Source organism: Triturus cristatus, chromosome 12 (assembly GCF_964204655.1).
Source record: "Triturus cristatus chromosome 12, aTriCri1.1, whole genome shotgun sequence".
NCBI classification, from domain to species: Eukaryota; Metazoa; Chordata; class Amphibia; order Caudata; family Salamandridae; genus Triturus; species Triturus cristatus.
The window spans coordinates 41576536-41593753 of record NC_140595.1 but is presented as its reverse complement, the minus strand read 5'-3'; the positions used below and the strand labels follow the sequence as shown (position 1 = coordinate 41593753).

Genomic DNA, 17218 nt, shown 5'->3' with positions numbered 1-17218 from the left:
TAAATGCCAGTTGATGTCCTGACGGACCAGATTGCCGGATTTATGGGAAGGCCAGATTATATGTTGTAAAGACCAGCCCGGTGTTGTAAGCATACATGAGACTATATTCTATGCACTGTAAGATCCAAGTATAGCGCTTAATGTAACAAATTGATTGCAAGCATATTGTAAGTTCTAAAGGTATAGCGCTTAATGTAACCGCCTGATCTCAAACACATTTTATAGCGCTTAATGTAATCGCCTGATTTAAAGAGCATCGTGTAGGCTAGATGACCACCTGATTTCCAGTGCCATGTAAATGTTATGCGGAGCGATACATTTGGTGACTTAATTCGGGGGGGGGGCTCTAGAGTCAAAGCGCTGGATTGAATCATCCAGTGGTGTTTAGTTATCTGCCAGACTGAAGTAAAAATTGTACTGCTAATTTGGACACAATGAAATGTTTTGAACCTGAAATGCAATGGATAAAACTTGATTGACTTCGCTTGATAAGGGAAGATAAAACTTTACCTTTTCTAATTAAATTGGTGTAGCGTCATTTTTAAGTGGTGAAGCGTTGAAGTGTGAATTGAGTGTGATGCAAGCACCACATGCGATTCTGGAGTAAAAGCCTTTCTACCTGAGCCAAGCTACCCAAGGACTTTAGGTCTAACAAGTTCCACATTTATTTAACTCTTAGATGTGCACTTATACATAGATGCCTGTCGTGTTTTAGCAAATTAAGCAGCCAAATATAACCAAACACTACAATCACACATACTTATTAGCGTTATACGACAAATATAAGTTAACATATGCCTCTATTTAAGGAAATCTCATCCAGTTCAATAACTCTCAGTGCTGTCCATCTGCTCAGCATTTGCCTGGAATTCATGAAAGACAGCATGAAGAGTCTCACAAGATGCACCATTTTGAGAACTTTCCTGCTGTGTAAAATAAATAGAGAGAGGAAACACATAGTTTTCGGTCTGTATTTATCTGTAAAAATTGAAAACTGGGAGCCTTAAATATGTAAACATCATTCATTTTATAATTTTGATTAAAGAAAGTCAGTCCAGTTCCTCTGTCAGAATAAGTTTGGAATTAGGGGCTGTAGGTTTTGCCCACATATTTAGATCACCATCCTACCACATGGGTCAGTAAACTGGGCAAGCAGAATTCAAATTCATATATGGTTCTTTATTACAGGAATTAAACAGTATGGCCTAACAAAGTCTTTCACGTGTGAGCATTAGGATTCAACACCACTGCATATGGGTAATAGCATTACTACATATGAAACATACTTCATTGCATGCCAATATTAGATGTGTGGGAGGCAGCTATTTTCAAGATGGGCGATTCTTCAACAGGGAGCCTATGATGGGGCAAAATTTGGTCAATGAGCTGCAGCACGGAAACGCTGAGCTAAAGTTAAGTTGCGGCAAAGCCAATAGGATTGGCTTTTAATATGTTAATGCAAACAAGGCATGCAAAATATGCACTTGTGCATTCCTATATCCATGTGTGAACCCATTAAATTCAAACCCATTGGCTTTGCCAATGATCCTTAAGGTGAAGAACATAAAGCAGAAGCACAAAGCCACAGCTAGAATCAAAATACTAGCAAATCATTTCCACTGCCCTAATAAATACTGTCTGAATTACTTTAAAATGTTCACCTTTTTGAGGTGCATTCTAGATAAATAGAAGCAATTTTCTCAGGGCCCACACAAAGATAACATGCATTAATGAGCTTTACTGGACTCAAATTCAAGCGAATACATTATCTTTGGGAGTACAGCTCAGTGCATTGGAGAAAATGTAAAGCAATTACTAAATAGCTATGTTACTGAATTAAGGCAAATGCACTTCTTTGACAGGTCTGTTGTAGACATCTACGGTAGGCATTTATAGTCATTTCTCAATGAAGATCGCAGCATGGTTAACTTTTAGCCAGTCTCTAATCTACGTAAAAGATCAGAAGGGTCTTCCGTGAAGGTGGGTCTTGGATTAGTTTAATCTACTGCAACAACTGTGACTGCTTTGGAGAGGAAGAATGAGCAACAATAGTACTAAGGGAAGTAATCAGAAGCGGATGAGTGCCACCGCATAAGGAAAACAACAGTCTGGACAGCAGCCCATGTATGCAATGTTACACTTAGGAGTAGGACTCACTATTTAGACATTAGTGGAAAATAAGGTCTGTAACCCAGTAAAAGTGCAGATTACGAACCCCCCTCCAATTCCCTAAGCAGGTGTCCAAATCCTCCATATACAAGTGCATGTATACTCCTTTCACATTGAAGTAACTTATTTCTCGGGCAGTTATCAGACTCAAGATGGTATTTAGTGACACAAGCAAATATATTACTAAAACAATACACTCAAAAAATAAAATGAGTCTGCAGTTAACACGCTACAGAAAAAAACGAAAAGCTAAATGTATGTAGTTAAACCAAGCCAAATAAATGAACTTGTGCTGCATGTAAAATATCTGCACTGAAAGGAAGAAGTTGATGAGAAAAGTATGGAATAAAAAATAATCACGTTTACAGACAATGTGTTTCATAGTGCACTATTTCTGCAGCTAAAAGAAATACAAAAGCAAATAACAGCATTGGGTAAAGGGTCTGCCAGTTTTAGGGTAGAGGCACAATCCAGGGTGTAACAACATCAAAAAGGAAAAATAGGCAGGTGTTTGCTTTGCACTAGAGTTACTAACCAATTAATGTAAAATATTTCTGCAACAGTAAACAATCACTTCATCATTGATGCATGTATAAGGTAAGGGCCAAGGGACTATTTTACACTTAAAAAGTAGAAAATAAGAGTGTTGATTTTTTGTTTTACTTTTCAGATGTAAAATAGTTCCTTGGACATTATCTTTTTATTGCCTGAAATGTGAAGAGTAGAAACTTACCCCCAAGGGAGAGGAGTACTGCAGAGGGCCAAAGCCAAATATGCCGTTGATTGTTTGGAGGCGTAAATTGGTTTAGAGAGCGGAAGTGTCTGTTAAGTCTTGATAGTGTGTTTTTTTTTTTTAAAGGTGCCTTCAGCAATAGAGCATCTCCTAGGCAGCAAAATAATGCCAAAGAGGCAACAGAATGGAGACCAAGATAATTACTTTTCTCAAGTCCACTGAACGTAAACACCGACAAAAGCTTTGGAGCAAACAAAAAAGGTTCAGGTACTGATATTAGGGGCAATTTTGATGTGTGTAGGAAGCGGACTCTGTATATAATATACCAAAATGAGGTATATTTTGTAGAGTGTCCAGGTATCCATTATGAGGGGACAGGGGCTTGCTTCAACAATCCCAGGATGCTCGTTATGTGGAAGTGTGGTCGAGTAGTCCCAGGCTTATAAAGGTGTGTTACACATTAGTTGTATACACACAGTCAATAAATGGAAAAAACAAACACACATTAAATTGGGAGATTTACACCAATTTAGAAAAAAGGCAAATATTTTTTATATAATTTGACACCAAGAACTTCTAGAGTTAAGGTCAGTGTGGGGCAAGGTCCAAGGAAGCACCAACAGGTTACCTTGGTCGGTTCTGGGGCGTCAGAGTGCAGAGGAGCTTTCAGGCACCAAGTGCCCCGTTGATTTCAATGTGAAGCGGTCCTGGGGGAAAGAGGCTGCAAGTAGGGAATGGGGGGCCTGCTTCTAAGTTCTTGCTTTTGGCAGCTCTTCAGTGTCCTTCTTAGGTTGGTAGAAACTGCTTTCTTGGTATCAAGGGCTCCCATAAATAGTAGATTTAGCAGTGCTAAGGGAAGTGAAAGGTGGTAGCTAATTGTCTACTTACCATTGGGGTCACCATGTCCCCTATATGGCCACTTCCTGTAGGAAGTGGGATAACCCTGTCCCAGAGTTCCCAAATGTTGCCATCACCAAGATGGTGGAATTTTCCAAAAGGAGGGAACATCAGGAAGCTCACTTTAGGGGTGTGACTGGCCTGGTAGTGCACCAGGACTCCCTATATATCTAAATTTCAACCTGTTCTGGTGCCAAATGGGCCTCAGGGCAAGTGGTGGCCTCTCCAATGTCTGGGTGAAGCAGAGGTCGCATATCAAAGGCAGCAGAGGCCTTTGAAGACTCCTGCCTTAATATGCTGATTACTTAGGCATACTGCTTGGAGGAGGTGACAACACCTCCAGCCAGAGACGGCATTGTTTCTGCCCTCAGATTGCAGCCTCCTCACCTGCAGGGGGTAAGAAATCTGTCTGTGGTGGCAGGCTGGTGTACACCAGTCAGCCAGCACACTAGAGGCTGGTAGGTTTTTAGGGGGGCACATCTAAGGTGCCCTCTAAATGCATGCAATTAATAAACTCGCGCGGTTTCCAGTGGATTTATTAATACACAGTTCTAAGGTTGGTTTGATACCAAACACCATAGATTTCAGTGAAACCACATGTACTTAAATGGCTTACCTGTTAACTTATGATATGTAAGAAATGACAGACATAACAGGGGCATATCTGCTCATGCAGACATGCCCATATATATAGTACAGTGCACCCTGCCAAGGGGCTATAATGCCTGCTGTAGCAGTGGCTTGCCCTATACTGCCTGCTGTGTCTACAGACATGCTGCACAGGGATGTGTACCATGTTGTGTTTTCACTTTTATCTGCACCAAGACAAGCAGCCTGCAATGGCAGTCTGCATGAGTTAGGTGAGGTGTCACTTAGGGTGGCCTAATATATGTGGCAGCCCTTAGGGACCCCTCTGGAGGGGCCATGCCCTGGGTACTCAGGGTATCATTTACTAGGAACTTACAGGGGTGCTAAAGATATGGCCAACTGGGAGAACAATTGTACAGTTTTAGGGAAAGATATTTGGCACTAGGGACCTCGACAGCAGCAACCCAGTGCACTTCTGTCAAAATTTCATTGAATACCAGGCAAAACGTGGGGGTGGCCATATCAAAAAGAGGCACTCTCCTACAGTGTGACTGGAGGTCCTGTATTCCCTCATTAAATGTAACAAATTACCAACAAGACAACATTGCCAGTTTGTTCTAGGCCGTACAATAATGGCTGATCTGAACAATCGCAATAAGGATACAATGTTAACTTGAGCATAAGGCATACTTAAACTCGCATGCTCACTTCGCTGTTCAGACCCATTATCTGTGGCTTTGTGTAAAATAAAAATCATGGAGATACGAGCATAATCCTAAGTACCGATCGTACTACCGTTAGGATCTTAAAACTTTCACTGGGGGAGAAAGCTATACAAAAAAGTTTACATAATTAATATTGCCCCTACCAAAAAGTAAAATACAACTAAACAAAGAAATTATTCTCTTCCACTTTCATAAAGTAAATTCAAAATTGTGGCACTTCTCTTTTTTTTTAAAGGTTCTGAATATCAACACAGTTTGAGTAAAACCATTGTCATAAGAAGATCTGCAACAATGCAAAGGTAAACACTCCAGTTTGATGGAAGGGCATTCTTCATACACTCCAAATCACTCCGGGGGGGGGGGGCTTGGGGGGGGGGGGGAGGAGCTTCGCGCGCATCCAAGATGGTCGCGTGAGCACAGGGCTCCACGGACCCTTGCCGCTCCTCGCAACTTATCCTGACATTATCCTGGATTTGTGGACGGATTCTGGAAGATGAACCTTGGCTGAATCCATAACTCTTCTCAGAACGAAAATCGGACCGGGGAGACCTGAAATACAGCGTCTTGCATTTTGGAGGCCCACCTGGAAGCTGTGCCCGGTGCTTTGGTGAACCGTGGGGCCGGGGAGTAGTTGAACAACAACGGCATCGGAGCCTTGCCAATGACCGCGCACCCACTTTCAGTTTCGCTTTTGCACTTCTGCATGTCCTGATCGAGGAGCTACTTTGCACGGCTGGGGCGTCCTCCGGCCTTGGTACTGGACTGATTTGTGTCTTTTTCTCAACTCTCCCGAGCGGGCTCTCGGACAGTCTGTGTCTGACCTGCTGGTGCCCCTTTGCTATCGGTCCGGGCGGACCCCACCGGTGAGCATCCTCCAACATGGGGGGCAAGGGGGATCCCGAGAAACGGAAGACCAAGACATCCCTGCGTGGAGGACCAGTCCAGAGTAACATCATGTATCGCTATACCCAGGGTAAAGGGACCCCCGGGCCGGCGGGTGCCGTCATGGAGGACTCCGGTGGGGGTCCGTCCGTCCCCACGGAATTGTCGCTGCAGGACGTTATGGGCGCCATCAACGGCATAAGGGAGACCATCGCCCAGCAGTACGAGGCTCTGGCCCGTAAAATTGACACGGTTGCCATTGATGTTACGTTAATCCGGGCGGATCTCTCTAAGACTAACAAGAGGGTTCAATCGCTGGACTTGAGGACATCCACTCTTGTCACGGATGTATCAGACCTCCAGGCAACTCTTGGCGATCTAAAGTCTGCAAACGACGCGATGTCCCGGCGGCTGGAGGATTTCGAAGGTCGGGCACGACGCAATAATATCCGTGTCATAGGTGTACCGGAGACTTCCAACAATCGTCCGGTGGACCTTATGGTCGAGGATCTCATCCTCAATCATCTTGCTCCTTCAGGCCTGAGCAAGTTCTTCGCCGTGGAGCGTGCCCATCGTGTCCCGGGCGGTAGGCCTCGACCAGGCGCTCCCCCGAGGCCTATCATTGCAAAACTTTTTCATTACAGAGACCGGGATGCGATCTTGCAGGCCTCGAGGGTGCACGGCCCAGTTAAATATGAGAATTCCTCCGTCAACCTCTTCCCGGACTTCACCCAACTCGTTCAGAAACAGAGAATGAGCTTTCAGGGGGTGAAGCGCCGTCTTCGAGATCTGGACATCAAATACTCTATGCTTTTCCCTGCCAGGCTTCGTGTGGAATATGAAGATCGGACTCTCTTTTTTGAACGCCCCGACACAGTGAGTGACTGGTTGGATTCCCTGCCGGAACCGGGAGACCGAACTGGGCGTACTGGCGGTGCCGAGGGCGGTGGGCCTCTGCAGGAATAATTCTTGGTCCTCCACTTTGACATTTCCTTCTGTGCTCAGCCAGGTTCTACTTCAATTGTATATTTTGTCTATTAATGTTTCGTCTGGGTGCGGGCGGGGACGGGTCCCTTTCCTCCTCTAGGGTCTTTTTGTAGCATGGGATTGTTAGGGCGACAGGCACACTGCAAGTTGGGGGGGCTGTATAGTCCGCAGGGGTGCAGGGTGGGGGGGGGGGGGTGGCAATGGTGTGGGAGGGTGGCAGTGGTGGATGGGTTGTGTGTTTTTTCTTTTCAAGGCGGTGTTATTGTTTTCTTTCAGTTTCAGGTGTCTAGCTGGGTGCCCGGGGACTCCAGCTTCTTGTGTTGGGATGGGGGGGGGGGGGGACGGGTTGAAACTGATGTCTTGGAACGTCAACGGATTGGGGGACCGTATCAAACGTGGGGTTGTGTTGCAATATTTGCGTCGATTGGCCCCTGATGTGGTATTTCTTCAAGAGACGCACTTGGTGGGAAATGTATGTCATGCTATGAACAGGGGGGGCTACCGACTGGTCGCACACTCTGGCTTCACCACTGGCTCCAGAGGGGTGGGCATCTTGCTGCGCTCTTCCCTCCCGCTTGAGATTGACAAAGTTACTCTTGATGATAGAGGGCGCTATGCGTCTTTGACTGGGCGGTGGGAGGGGCAAACTCTTTCATTGGTTTCGGTCTATGTTCCCCCGGGCCTCCAGACCTCCACTTTCTCTGATGTGGGTCGTATGTTACTTGAACTTCCTGATAGTCTCCTGATTGTGGGTGGGGATTTTAATTCCGTGATTTCTGGCGAGTTAGATCGTTACCCTCCCAGGGCCCTCTCTGCCGCCCAGGCGTGGCTCGGCGGGTTCTTGGACACTTTCGGTCTGGTGGACTGCTGGAGGTTGATGCATCCGACACAGAGTCAGTACACATTCCACTCCGGGGCCCACGGGAGTCTCTCCAGACTAGATTATTTTCTAATGCCCGCGGCCCAGACCACCCGGGTCCGGGAGGTTAAGCACCTGGCCCGGGGCATTTCCGATCATTCCCCATTGTGGCTCCTCTTCGATACCGGGATGCGATCCGCCAGGCGGATCGCCCCCATTAACCCCTGGTACTTGCGTGACCCCAAGATTCGCAAGGGTCTCATGAAGTCGCTTGATCAGTATTTTCTGGAGAATGAGGGGTCCGTCTTGTCCTCAGTGTCCCTGTGGGAGGCCCTCAAAACAGTCCTCCGAGGACACGCCCTATCCCTGATCGTGGAGGCCAAGAAAGCTAAGAACGGGGAGGTGGTTGCGTTGGAGGCTGAGATATCGGGGTTGGAGGCTGCCTTGGAGACGGGTGTCACTCAGGACGGGCTCCATGCCCTCAACCTGAAGCAGTTTGAATATAAGTCCCTTGTTACGGATGCTGCTCGGACAATGTATAGGGAACAGCAGGGTAGACTGTATGATGCTGGGGATAACGCTGGTAAATTGATTGCTTGGCTTGATAAGAAGGAGAGAGTGAATCGAGTGGTCCCCGTGCTTCAGACGTCGGAGGGAGTGAGTGTGACTGACCCTGGTGAGATTGTGGAGTGTTTTGCGGACTACTTCTGTGCTGTGTACTCCCCGGTGTCTACTAGAGATGAGGCTGACTCTCGTCACTTGTTGAAGGATATTGCTTTGCCCTGCTTGTCGGTGGAGGAGCGTGAGCAGATGGATGCCCCACTTTCGGTTGACGAGATTGCAACCGCGATTCGTTCCCTTCGCTCAGGCAAGGCTATGGGCCCCAACGGACTCCCGATTGAACTCTATAAACTGCAACCGGATAAACTTGCGCCATTTCTCCGTCGTATGTTCTCGGAGTCGCTTGAACTCGGCTCTCTCCCTGATGACCAACGCCTGGCCACTATAGTCGTGATTCCCAAGGACGGTAAACCTCGGGACCGTTGCGCCTCGTATAGGCCTATTTCTCTGCTGAACGCAGAGCCGAAAATCCTTGCCAAGGTTCTTGCGAACCGCCTGCTTACTGTTATTTGCGATCTGGTGCATCCGGACCAATCCGGTTTTATCCCGCACCGGAATACGGCCCTTAACTTGCGGCGCCTACATGGCGTACTTGCAAGGGCGGAATATCTTTCAGAGCCGGCCATCTTGGTTTCCTTGGACGCCACGATGGCCTTTGATACGATAGAATGGCCGTATCTTTGGGCCGCCCTGGCAAAGTTTGGCTTCGGGGCGGGATTTATTAATTGGGTTAAACTCTTATACGCTGCCCCGCTGGCACAGGTGGTCGTTAACGGGAGGGTTTCCCGGCCCTTCGTTCTTGGGAGGGGCACTAGGCAGGGGTGTCCGTTGTCTCCCCTGCTCTTCGCGTTAGCTTTGGAACCGCTCGCTGCTTGGCTCCGTTGGGAACCGTCGATAAGAGGGATCCAGTGGCCCCCTGGCTTCGAGGATCGTGTTTCGTTGTACGCGGATGACATTCTTTTGTACCTCACCTCACCACGTAAGTCACTCAATGTGCTCTTTGACATCCTCACTTCCTTCGGCAAGAACTCTGGTTTGATCATTAATTGGTCCAAATCTTGTGTCTATGCCATATCCGGTGGCTTTTCTCTCTTGCCTTCTCGTTTTCCCATTAAGGCGTCCAGCTCCGGCTTTACGTACCTGGGGGTGTACATCTCATTGGATCCTGCTGTCCGCTACGAGCATAATCTCCTCTCTCCACTTCGGAGATTGAGTTTAGACGTGGCCCGTTGGCGTAAGCTTCCCTTGTCTCCTCTCGGTCGTGCAGCACTTTTTAAAATGATGTCTCTTCCCCGATTTCTTTACGCACTTCAGAACTCCTTTGATATTATTCCGGCGGCCTACTTCCGGGAAGTAGAGAGCTTACAAAGGAGACTTGTTTGGGGCGGTCGTGCACGTATTGCTCTTGCAAAACTGACTCTCCCCTGGTACGACGGGGGCATCGCGCTCCCGGACATCAGGAGGTACTATTGGGCTTCCCAGCTATCTGCTATTAACCATGCAACGTACTCACCTGGTCCGAATCCGGCTTTCGAAATGGATAGATTTTTGTTGCCTGGCGGCAACTTTAACAGAGCGCTTTACTCTCGATCGGCTGGGAGGACCTTAACCGGTCCCACTAAGATTACAGTACGCTTGTGGAAGGCTGCGAATGTGGCCATGGGCTGGAATGAGCGCTTGACGGGCGCGACCCCCTTGTTTGCGTCTGAAAGATTGGGAAGCCTCTGGACGACGAAGGGATTCGAGCGTTGGGACACGATTGGCATCAGCAGAGTAGGTGACCTTTGGGTGAAGGGTGCGGTTAAATCCTTTGCTGCGCTGCAGAGTGAGTACGAATTGAGTGAGAGGGAGTTCTTTCGGTACGTTCAGGTTCGCCACGCTTTGCTCTCGGCCTTCGGGGCGGGGACTGCAGTCCCTGTGTCTTCGCCACTCGAGGACCGCATACTCGACGGTCACTTGCCCGACAGTACTATTTCCCTTATCTATAAAAAACTAATAAACATTCGGGCGGATCTCCTCGTGCGTCTGCGGGAGGCGTGGATCGGGGATGGGGTGGAACTGGACGACGAGGACTGGCAGTCTGTGCTGTCCTCCCCTAAGGAGGTGGCCATACCCGCGCGTCTCCCGTCTTGTCCAGCTTAAAATTCTCCACCGTGTCTACGTGACGGGCCCTCGTTTAGTTCTGATGGGTTTCTCTGAAGACGGGCTCTGTAGGCGCGGCTGTGGGCTCAGCGCCACTTTTCTCCATGTTCTCTGGGAGTGCCGTAAGGTTGCGGAGTATTGGCGCCGGGTGCATGCTGTCATGGAATGTGTCACTGGGGTCGCCCTGTTGCCTGAGGTTCGCCGATGTGTGCTGAACGTGTGGGAGCCTAACGATTATAATGCGGCTCAGACTCGGTGGGCGGCCCTTGGGAACATGGTTGCTAAGAGGGACATCGCACAGCTTTGGGGTTCCCGGCGGCCTCCCACCATGTCAGTATGGAAGGAGAACATGGACTGGTGCATGTGCAGAGAGAAGACTGTATGTGGCCCGGGGTAAGCCGGGGGCGTGGGGTAGAATTTGGGGCCAGTGGAACGCGTACCGTGGGAACATCTGCACACCCCCCCTCGTGGACTCATCTGATGCTGCCTTGTCCCCCTGATGCTGAGGTTCCCGGACTATTGCATTTCACCTGTAGATGGTTGTGGCTCTCCCGTCGCCCCCACCTCCCCCTTGATCATCCTCATTAACCACCCGAGGGTGGAGTTGGTACTGTGTGGTCCCCCAGCCGTGGTTAGACGCCTCTTTTTCGATGGTTTCCGCCTTGTCTTTTGGTGTTATTTTTTTTTTCCTTTTTTGTTTGTATTTCTAAAATTTATGTATCCGGATAACTTCTGAGGTGCACTCAGTACTTTGTCAATTTGGCTGAGCCCCAGGGGGCCCATTGCTTCCTTGATGTTGTTGAACATGTATATATTAGCGGCCGGCCCTGGTGGTTGTAGGCCCATGTTTGTATTGAGTTTTTATGTGCAATAAAGGTTTTTCAAAAAAAAAAAAAAAATCACCTCCTGTGTAATCTTTTCTAAAGAGTCTCAGGACAAATTTAACCCCTTCGCTGCGGCGGGAATTCCGCCGCAGCGCGGTGGCGCTGTGCTCATGACGGAGCCACTCCGTCATGAGCCACGGTTGAGCTGTGCTCATGACGGAGCGGTTCTGTCATGACTCCGCCCAGTTGCGTTGTCCCCCCGCACAGGCGGGGAAACAGCGCCGCGTGGGCGGAGCGGCCGCCAACGGTCGTGGCATGACGGAACCGCTCCGTCATGAGCACACGGCAACCGTGGCTCATGACGGAGCGGTTCCGTCATGAGCGGGAAAGGGGTTAAGACAAAAATAAGGCTACTGAACAAAAAATTAGACTATATTGATCATTTTAAAGAAAAACTATGAATGACAAGGCATTCAGTAGAAAAAATGATTTACTAACCTTGATTGCTTCTGTCATACACTGAACCAGGGATAATTGCTTCACGGGCATCATACATGGCTGTTGTCATAAATCGGGCACCCTAGAATGATAAAAAGCAAGATAAGAAATTGTAAAGAACGACATCCAGGCACCACTCAATCCGGGAGTAACAGTGTCTTACAGCCTGTGATTTCAGTCCATGAACTTCACTATACTTCTGCTAATGAATGGTCAAATCACCAAACATTACATTTCTATACGGGATAAAAGAAGGGGGGCAAAGTAAGCAGACATGTTTCAACAACACAGGGTACGAAAATAATCTTCCCAAAAATCAAGTATCTGTCCTGAAAGACAGACCAGGCATTAATGTTACCTTTAGGTATCATACAGAGCTGCCTGGAAACATCGAACCAATAGGCACAAAGATGAGATGGTGAAATAGCCTGGAAGGACACCCTCAGTGGAAGTATACGCCCGGGTCTTAAGAATAGTGAAAGATGCAGTGCTTAACCCAGCCTGCAGTTTAAGGTAAGCTAACACAAACCTTAATACCAGTTTTGGCAAAAACTAGAGTATGCCTAATTTTCCAGGATGTTTCACAGTTTAATTGTAGAGCTCCTCTTGAACAAGCTAACATTTCTATGGAATGAATAGAGCAGTCAAATAAGACCAGAATACTGGAAAACTTTTCATATTAAAAGACTTTTACAATAAAATGCCTAAGAATAACAAAACACCGTTAAAGACAACCACCCTATTAAGCTTTTTAAAAAAAAGCACTTTTCAAAACGAAAAATGGGCTCAATTTTACTAGTAAAGTAATTTTCCAAGTCAGAAGCTTTATATCCAATAATGCATTGTATTTACTTAGAGGAACCTGTGCTCTCTATGGTGGGTACGATACTCCATTAGTTGGCTTTACAGGCACTCATTTGATTGCTTCTTATTCTATGGCATTTCTTGCCCCAGCTTTTAAACCACGTGTTTTTCCCTTCCCTAGAGCATAAACTCTTTACCATCTGTTTGGCTGGCTTCTATCCTTCCACTGCTCAATGCACTACTTTTAGGGAACAACTTTTATATTTTTGTTCAAGGCCCCCCCCCCCCTCCCCCCATGAGAGTGCATAGATTTTCTAGATTACTCCCACATGTGCTTCTCAACACACCTGCCCCACCAACTCTGTTGCTATCTCCCTTGTGGTACAAGCACGTGTGCGCTTCTCCCCTTCCGACCTCCCTCCTTCCACCATACTCCAGGTTGCTTTTTCGCTGGATGTTGCTTTTCCCCTCAGACTCTGTTGCCCCCCTCCCCAAATTGGTCTTTAATGCCCCTTAAATCCACATTTCTCATTCAGGATATTTTCCTTTTTTTTTGTTAGTATGCCTATCTGTAGGAAGCGGACTCTGTATATGGTATGCCACTAGGTGGTTATACAGTGCAGAGCTCAGGGGTTCCCCCAAAAGAGTACGGGGTTCAATGTAAAACCCAAAGTGCTCTATTAGTGGTAGTGTGGGCGAGCAGCCTTAGACCTAACACAGAGGAGTGCGTACCTCTCTTCCCCTAGACCTGGAGGATGCCAAACCCTGCCCTGAGCCCCATTTGCCACCAGGACAGGCAGGAAATTAGCTATGCAAGGAGGCGTGTTGCACCTCCATGTTAGTCATACCCCTAAGGTGGCCTAACTGAAGTGAACACAAACATTGGGATTTCGCCATCTTGCTTGTGGTGAAATTAGGAACACTGGGACAGGGTGATGCCCACTTCCCACAGGAAGTGGTCATCAAGGGGATGTAGTGACTGCAGGGTTAAGTAACCCATTGGCAACTACCCTTCACTCTTCTGAACCCCTCTAAATTGAGTATTTAGGTGACCCCCTCACACCAGGAATCAGATTAGTCTTCCTGAAGAAGAAAGAAGTGTGAGAAAGTGCCATCTTTCTTCCATGGTATGCCCCCACTTTTTGGTGAATTGCTGAATGTACTTTTGACTGAGTGTGCCCTGGACTCCTGCCAATCAGGTGCCCAGGGCCTATGTTCCTTCCCTAAAACCTAAACTCCCAAATTAGCAAACCCTGGCCACATGTCAGCCCCTGGTAAATGGTACTCTAGGTACCCAGGGCCTTGTGCCCAGGGAAGGCCTCCAAGGGCTGCAGTACTTATTGTGCCACCCTTAGAGGCCCTGTACCCTAACACAACCACACTGCCCTCGCAGGCGGAGTGTCTGGGTACAAGGCAAAACAAAGAGTCGACATGGTACACATCCCTGTGTGCAATGCCCACAACCTACGCTGCCCTGGCATACACCAGCCACCCCTCTAGCTGGGTGCCCTATGCCAGTGATGTGGGCGCATGAGCCCTGAGCCCCTACAGTACCAAGGTCCATTCCTGGGCACTGTAAGTGCATTGCTGCCATTTAAGAGTATATGGTGCTGAGAGCTCGTCAAACACGAACTCCACAGCACCATAATGGCAACACTGAAGACTGAGAAGTTTGGTATCAAACTTCTCAGCACATTAAACCCACACTGATGCCAGTGTGGGATTTAATGTACAAAGCACTACAGAGGGCATCTTAGAGATGCCCCCTGAAACCTAACCTACATTCCACGTCAGGTCTGGGAGGCTGCCACACAGCAGACATGTTGCTGGACCCCTGGGTGGAGAGCCCCCGCTCTCCTGGGCCTGCAATAATGCACATCCTGGGCGAGGTGCTAGGTCTCCTCCCCCCCAGGATGGGCAGGGGGAAGCTTGAAAGGCATGCCGCCTCTGTGAGCTTCTCCAGGCCACTTGCTGTACCCAGCAAACTGGTCCCCACCGGTTCTGACCCCCACTCTGGCAGGAAGACTGGCCGGAAACCCCAAGTAAGGACAGCGGCTGTGCCAGCCTGCCAACCCCACCCCTCAGGTGGGGGAGGCGAGGTGAAGCACATCTCTGGGCGCTCGCCATTTTGAAGATGGGAGGCCCTGCCCAATCAGGACTAGGCTATTGCCCCCCTCCCACATGAGAGTGGCAGGATAGGGGGTGTACCCACCCAAGAGCAGGGACCCATTGGTCCCTGCCCTTTACCTACCTGTAACGCCCCTAAATCTAGTATTTAGAGGCACCCTGACCCTTGTAACTCTGAGCATCTGGGACTCCCATGAGCAGTGGCTCTGCTCAAAGCAAATTTCTAACCCCTGGCATCAGCCCGGAACTACAAACCCTGCACACTCTGCACCAGAGGGTAAGATTTCCCGACACCAAAAGGCACCCCTGCACCCAGCGCCCTGAGCCCGACTCCGGGGTACTTACCTATCCTCCAACTACCCAACTTACCTCTCGAAGTGGTGGTGGCACCTGAAGAATCTTAGTCTCCGAGCTTGCAGCCTTAGTTCGTCCTGGAGCTTTCCCATTGAAATCCATTGAGCGCCCAAAGGCTCAAAAACACCCTGCACCCAGCCGCCCGAGTGGCCCTGGCCGTGTAACTTCTACTCCTACCTACTTCCCCATTTGCCCTGAGGAAGTGACCAGGAGCCCAGCTCCCACAGCCGCGTGGCCTTCTAGTCAGCAGCCACCAACCAAGGCCCCTCCTGCCTCCCATAGGATAACATTGGCCCAACTCACTCTGCACCCGGCCGCCCCAGTGCCGCTGAGGGTGTAACAACTGTACCAACCTGACCCTGGTAGACCCCCGAGTCTGTGCCCAGAACCTTAACTCTGCCAGTAGAGTACTTACCCAAAAGCCGATAACCCTATTTTACTCCATAGGGTAACATTGACTGGTTTCTTCTTAAATTTCTTCTAAGTGTGGAGTTTCTAAAACTTCAAATATTTACCTAAAATCACCCGAGTAACGAAAACGGAAATACTCACCTGCTATTAGGAGAGATCCCAGTGCTGGACCTTGGTGCCCAGCACTGACCCTGAAAAGTACTCACAACCGTACTTACCACTAACCCAATTTTCTTCCATAGGAAATCACTGACTGTTTTTCTGTGAAATTTTTAAGTGTCGATTTTTGCAAACTACAAATATTCTTTAAAAATCGTGTGTTAGGTCTAAGGCTGCTCGCCCATACTACCACTAAAACGTAATTACTTACCTGTTTTAGATAGAGGTCCCAGTACTGAGCCTAGGAGCAGTAACGAGAACATACTTTACCTGTAACTTGAATTTTCTCCCATAGGGAATCATTGACTGTTTTTCTATGAAATTTCTTCTAAGTATCAACTTTTAAAATAGCAAAATATTGCCTAAAAATCATAACAGTAACTAAAACTAATTTAATCACTTGTTTTCAAGACCTGTCCCAGGACTGAATCTAGGATCCAGTCCTGGAATTAGAAAAGTAATCCTGAAAGTAAACTATTGCAAATAACTTAAAATTCACATTGAGCTCAATGTATTATTGTGTTTGAAATTGTGTTGCCTATTGCAACAACCTGTAACTATTACCTACAAAAGTCAATTGCATATTACAAGAGTATTTAACTAAAGCATCTCATTCTGAGAAAGTATATTTTAATACCTATTGTTGGTTCTAAAATAAAACAACCATATATTTTTTATACAAACCATTGGCCTAGAGTTCAGTTCTTGAGTGTGTAAGACCATTTGCTGACTGAGTGTGTACAACAACTGCTTTACACTGTCCTCTGATACTGCCTTACTGCTCGACCAAGCTACCACTTTAGAGAGTAAGGTTATATCTAACTTTAACCTCTGCCAAACTTCTGGGGACTGTGGACTCTGTACACACTGGACCTATTTGGGAACAGTATATACAGAGCCACTTTCTCACAAGGGGGACAAAGGAGAGCCCCGATGTGACAACTAAGGAGCAGCAACTGACTTGGTGCCAACTCTGCCAGCCTGCCTGCTGTCCCCGACAACTGCACGGGCCCGGCTCATCTAGGAAGCGGAGTTACATCCCAAAGCTGTGGAGGAGTGACCCACAACTTCAACTGGCCAGCAACATCTCCCTTGGAGCAGAGGAGATGCTTCCCTGCTCATTTGCAAGCACTAAAAAGACCTGCACGAGAGCCTCACAGCTCATCCCCGCCTGACAAAGCTACACTGCACTAGACCACCCCAGCCTGAGTTGCGGTGAACTGACAGTGCCTCCGAGACACAGAAACCTTCAAGAGTTGAGTCCCCTCTTGGGTTTAGCCAGACAGGCCCACCCATCCCCGCCTGCAACCTCTTCTGCAGGACAGCAGGAACCATGAGAGCCTCTGGACCGCTGCATCAAAAGGCCTGAATGTACCACTGCACCCGAGCCCCACAGCCCAAGGAGAAGTGGACCAACTTCACCTACGGGGCCCTGAGA

The 17218-nt window shown here is 48.1% G+C and overlaps 1 protein-coding gene across 3 annotated transcripts in view; it reads right to left on the bottom strand.

The window, feature by feature from the left end:
* Window positions 1-17218, bottom strand: part of UPF1 (UPF1 RNA helicase and ATPase) — a 217924-nt gene that overhangs the window by 24199 nt on the left and 176507 nt on the right. For all 3 annotated transcript variants that reach the window (XM_085638726.1, XM_085638724.1, XM_085638725.1), the window contains exon 20: window positions 11926-12007. In XM_085638726.1, coding sequence (XP_085494852.1) covers window positions 11926-12007 — 82 coding nt within the window. The remainder of the gene's footprint in view (window positions 1-11925; window positions 12008-17218) is intronic.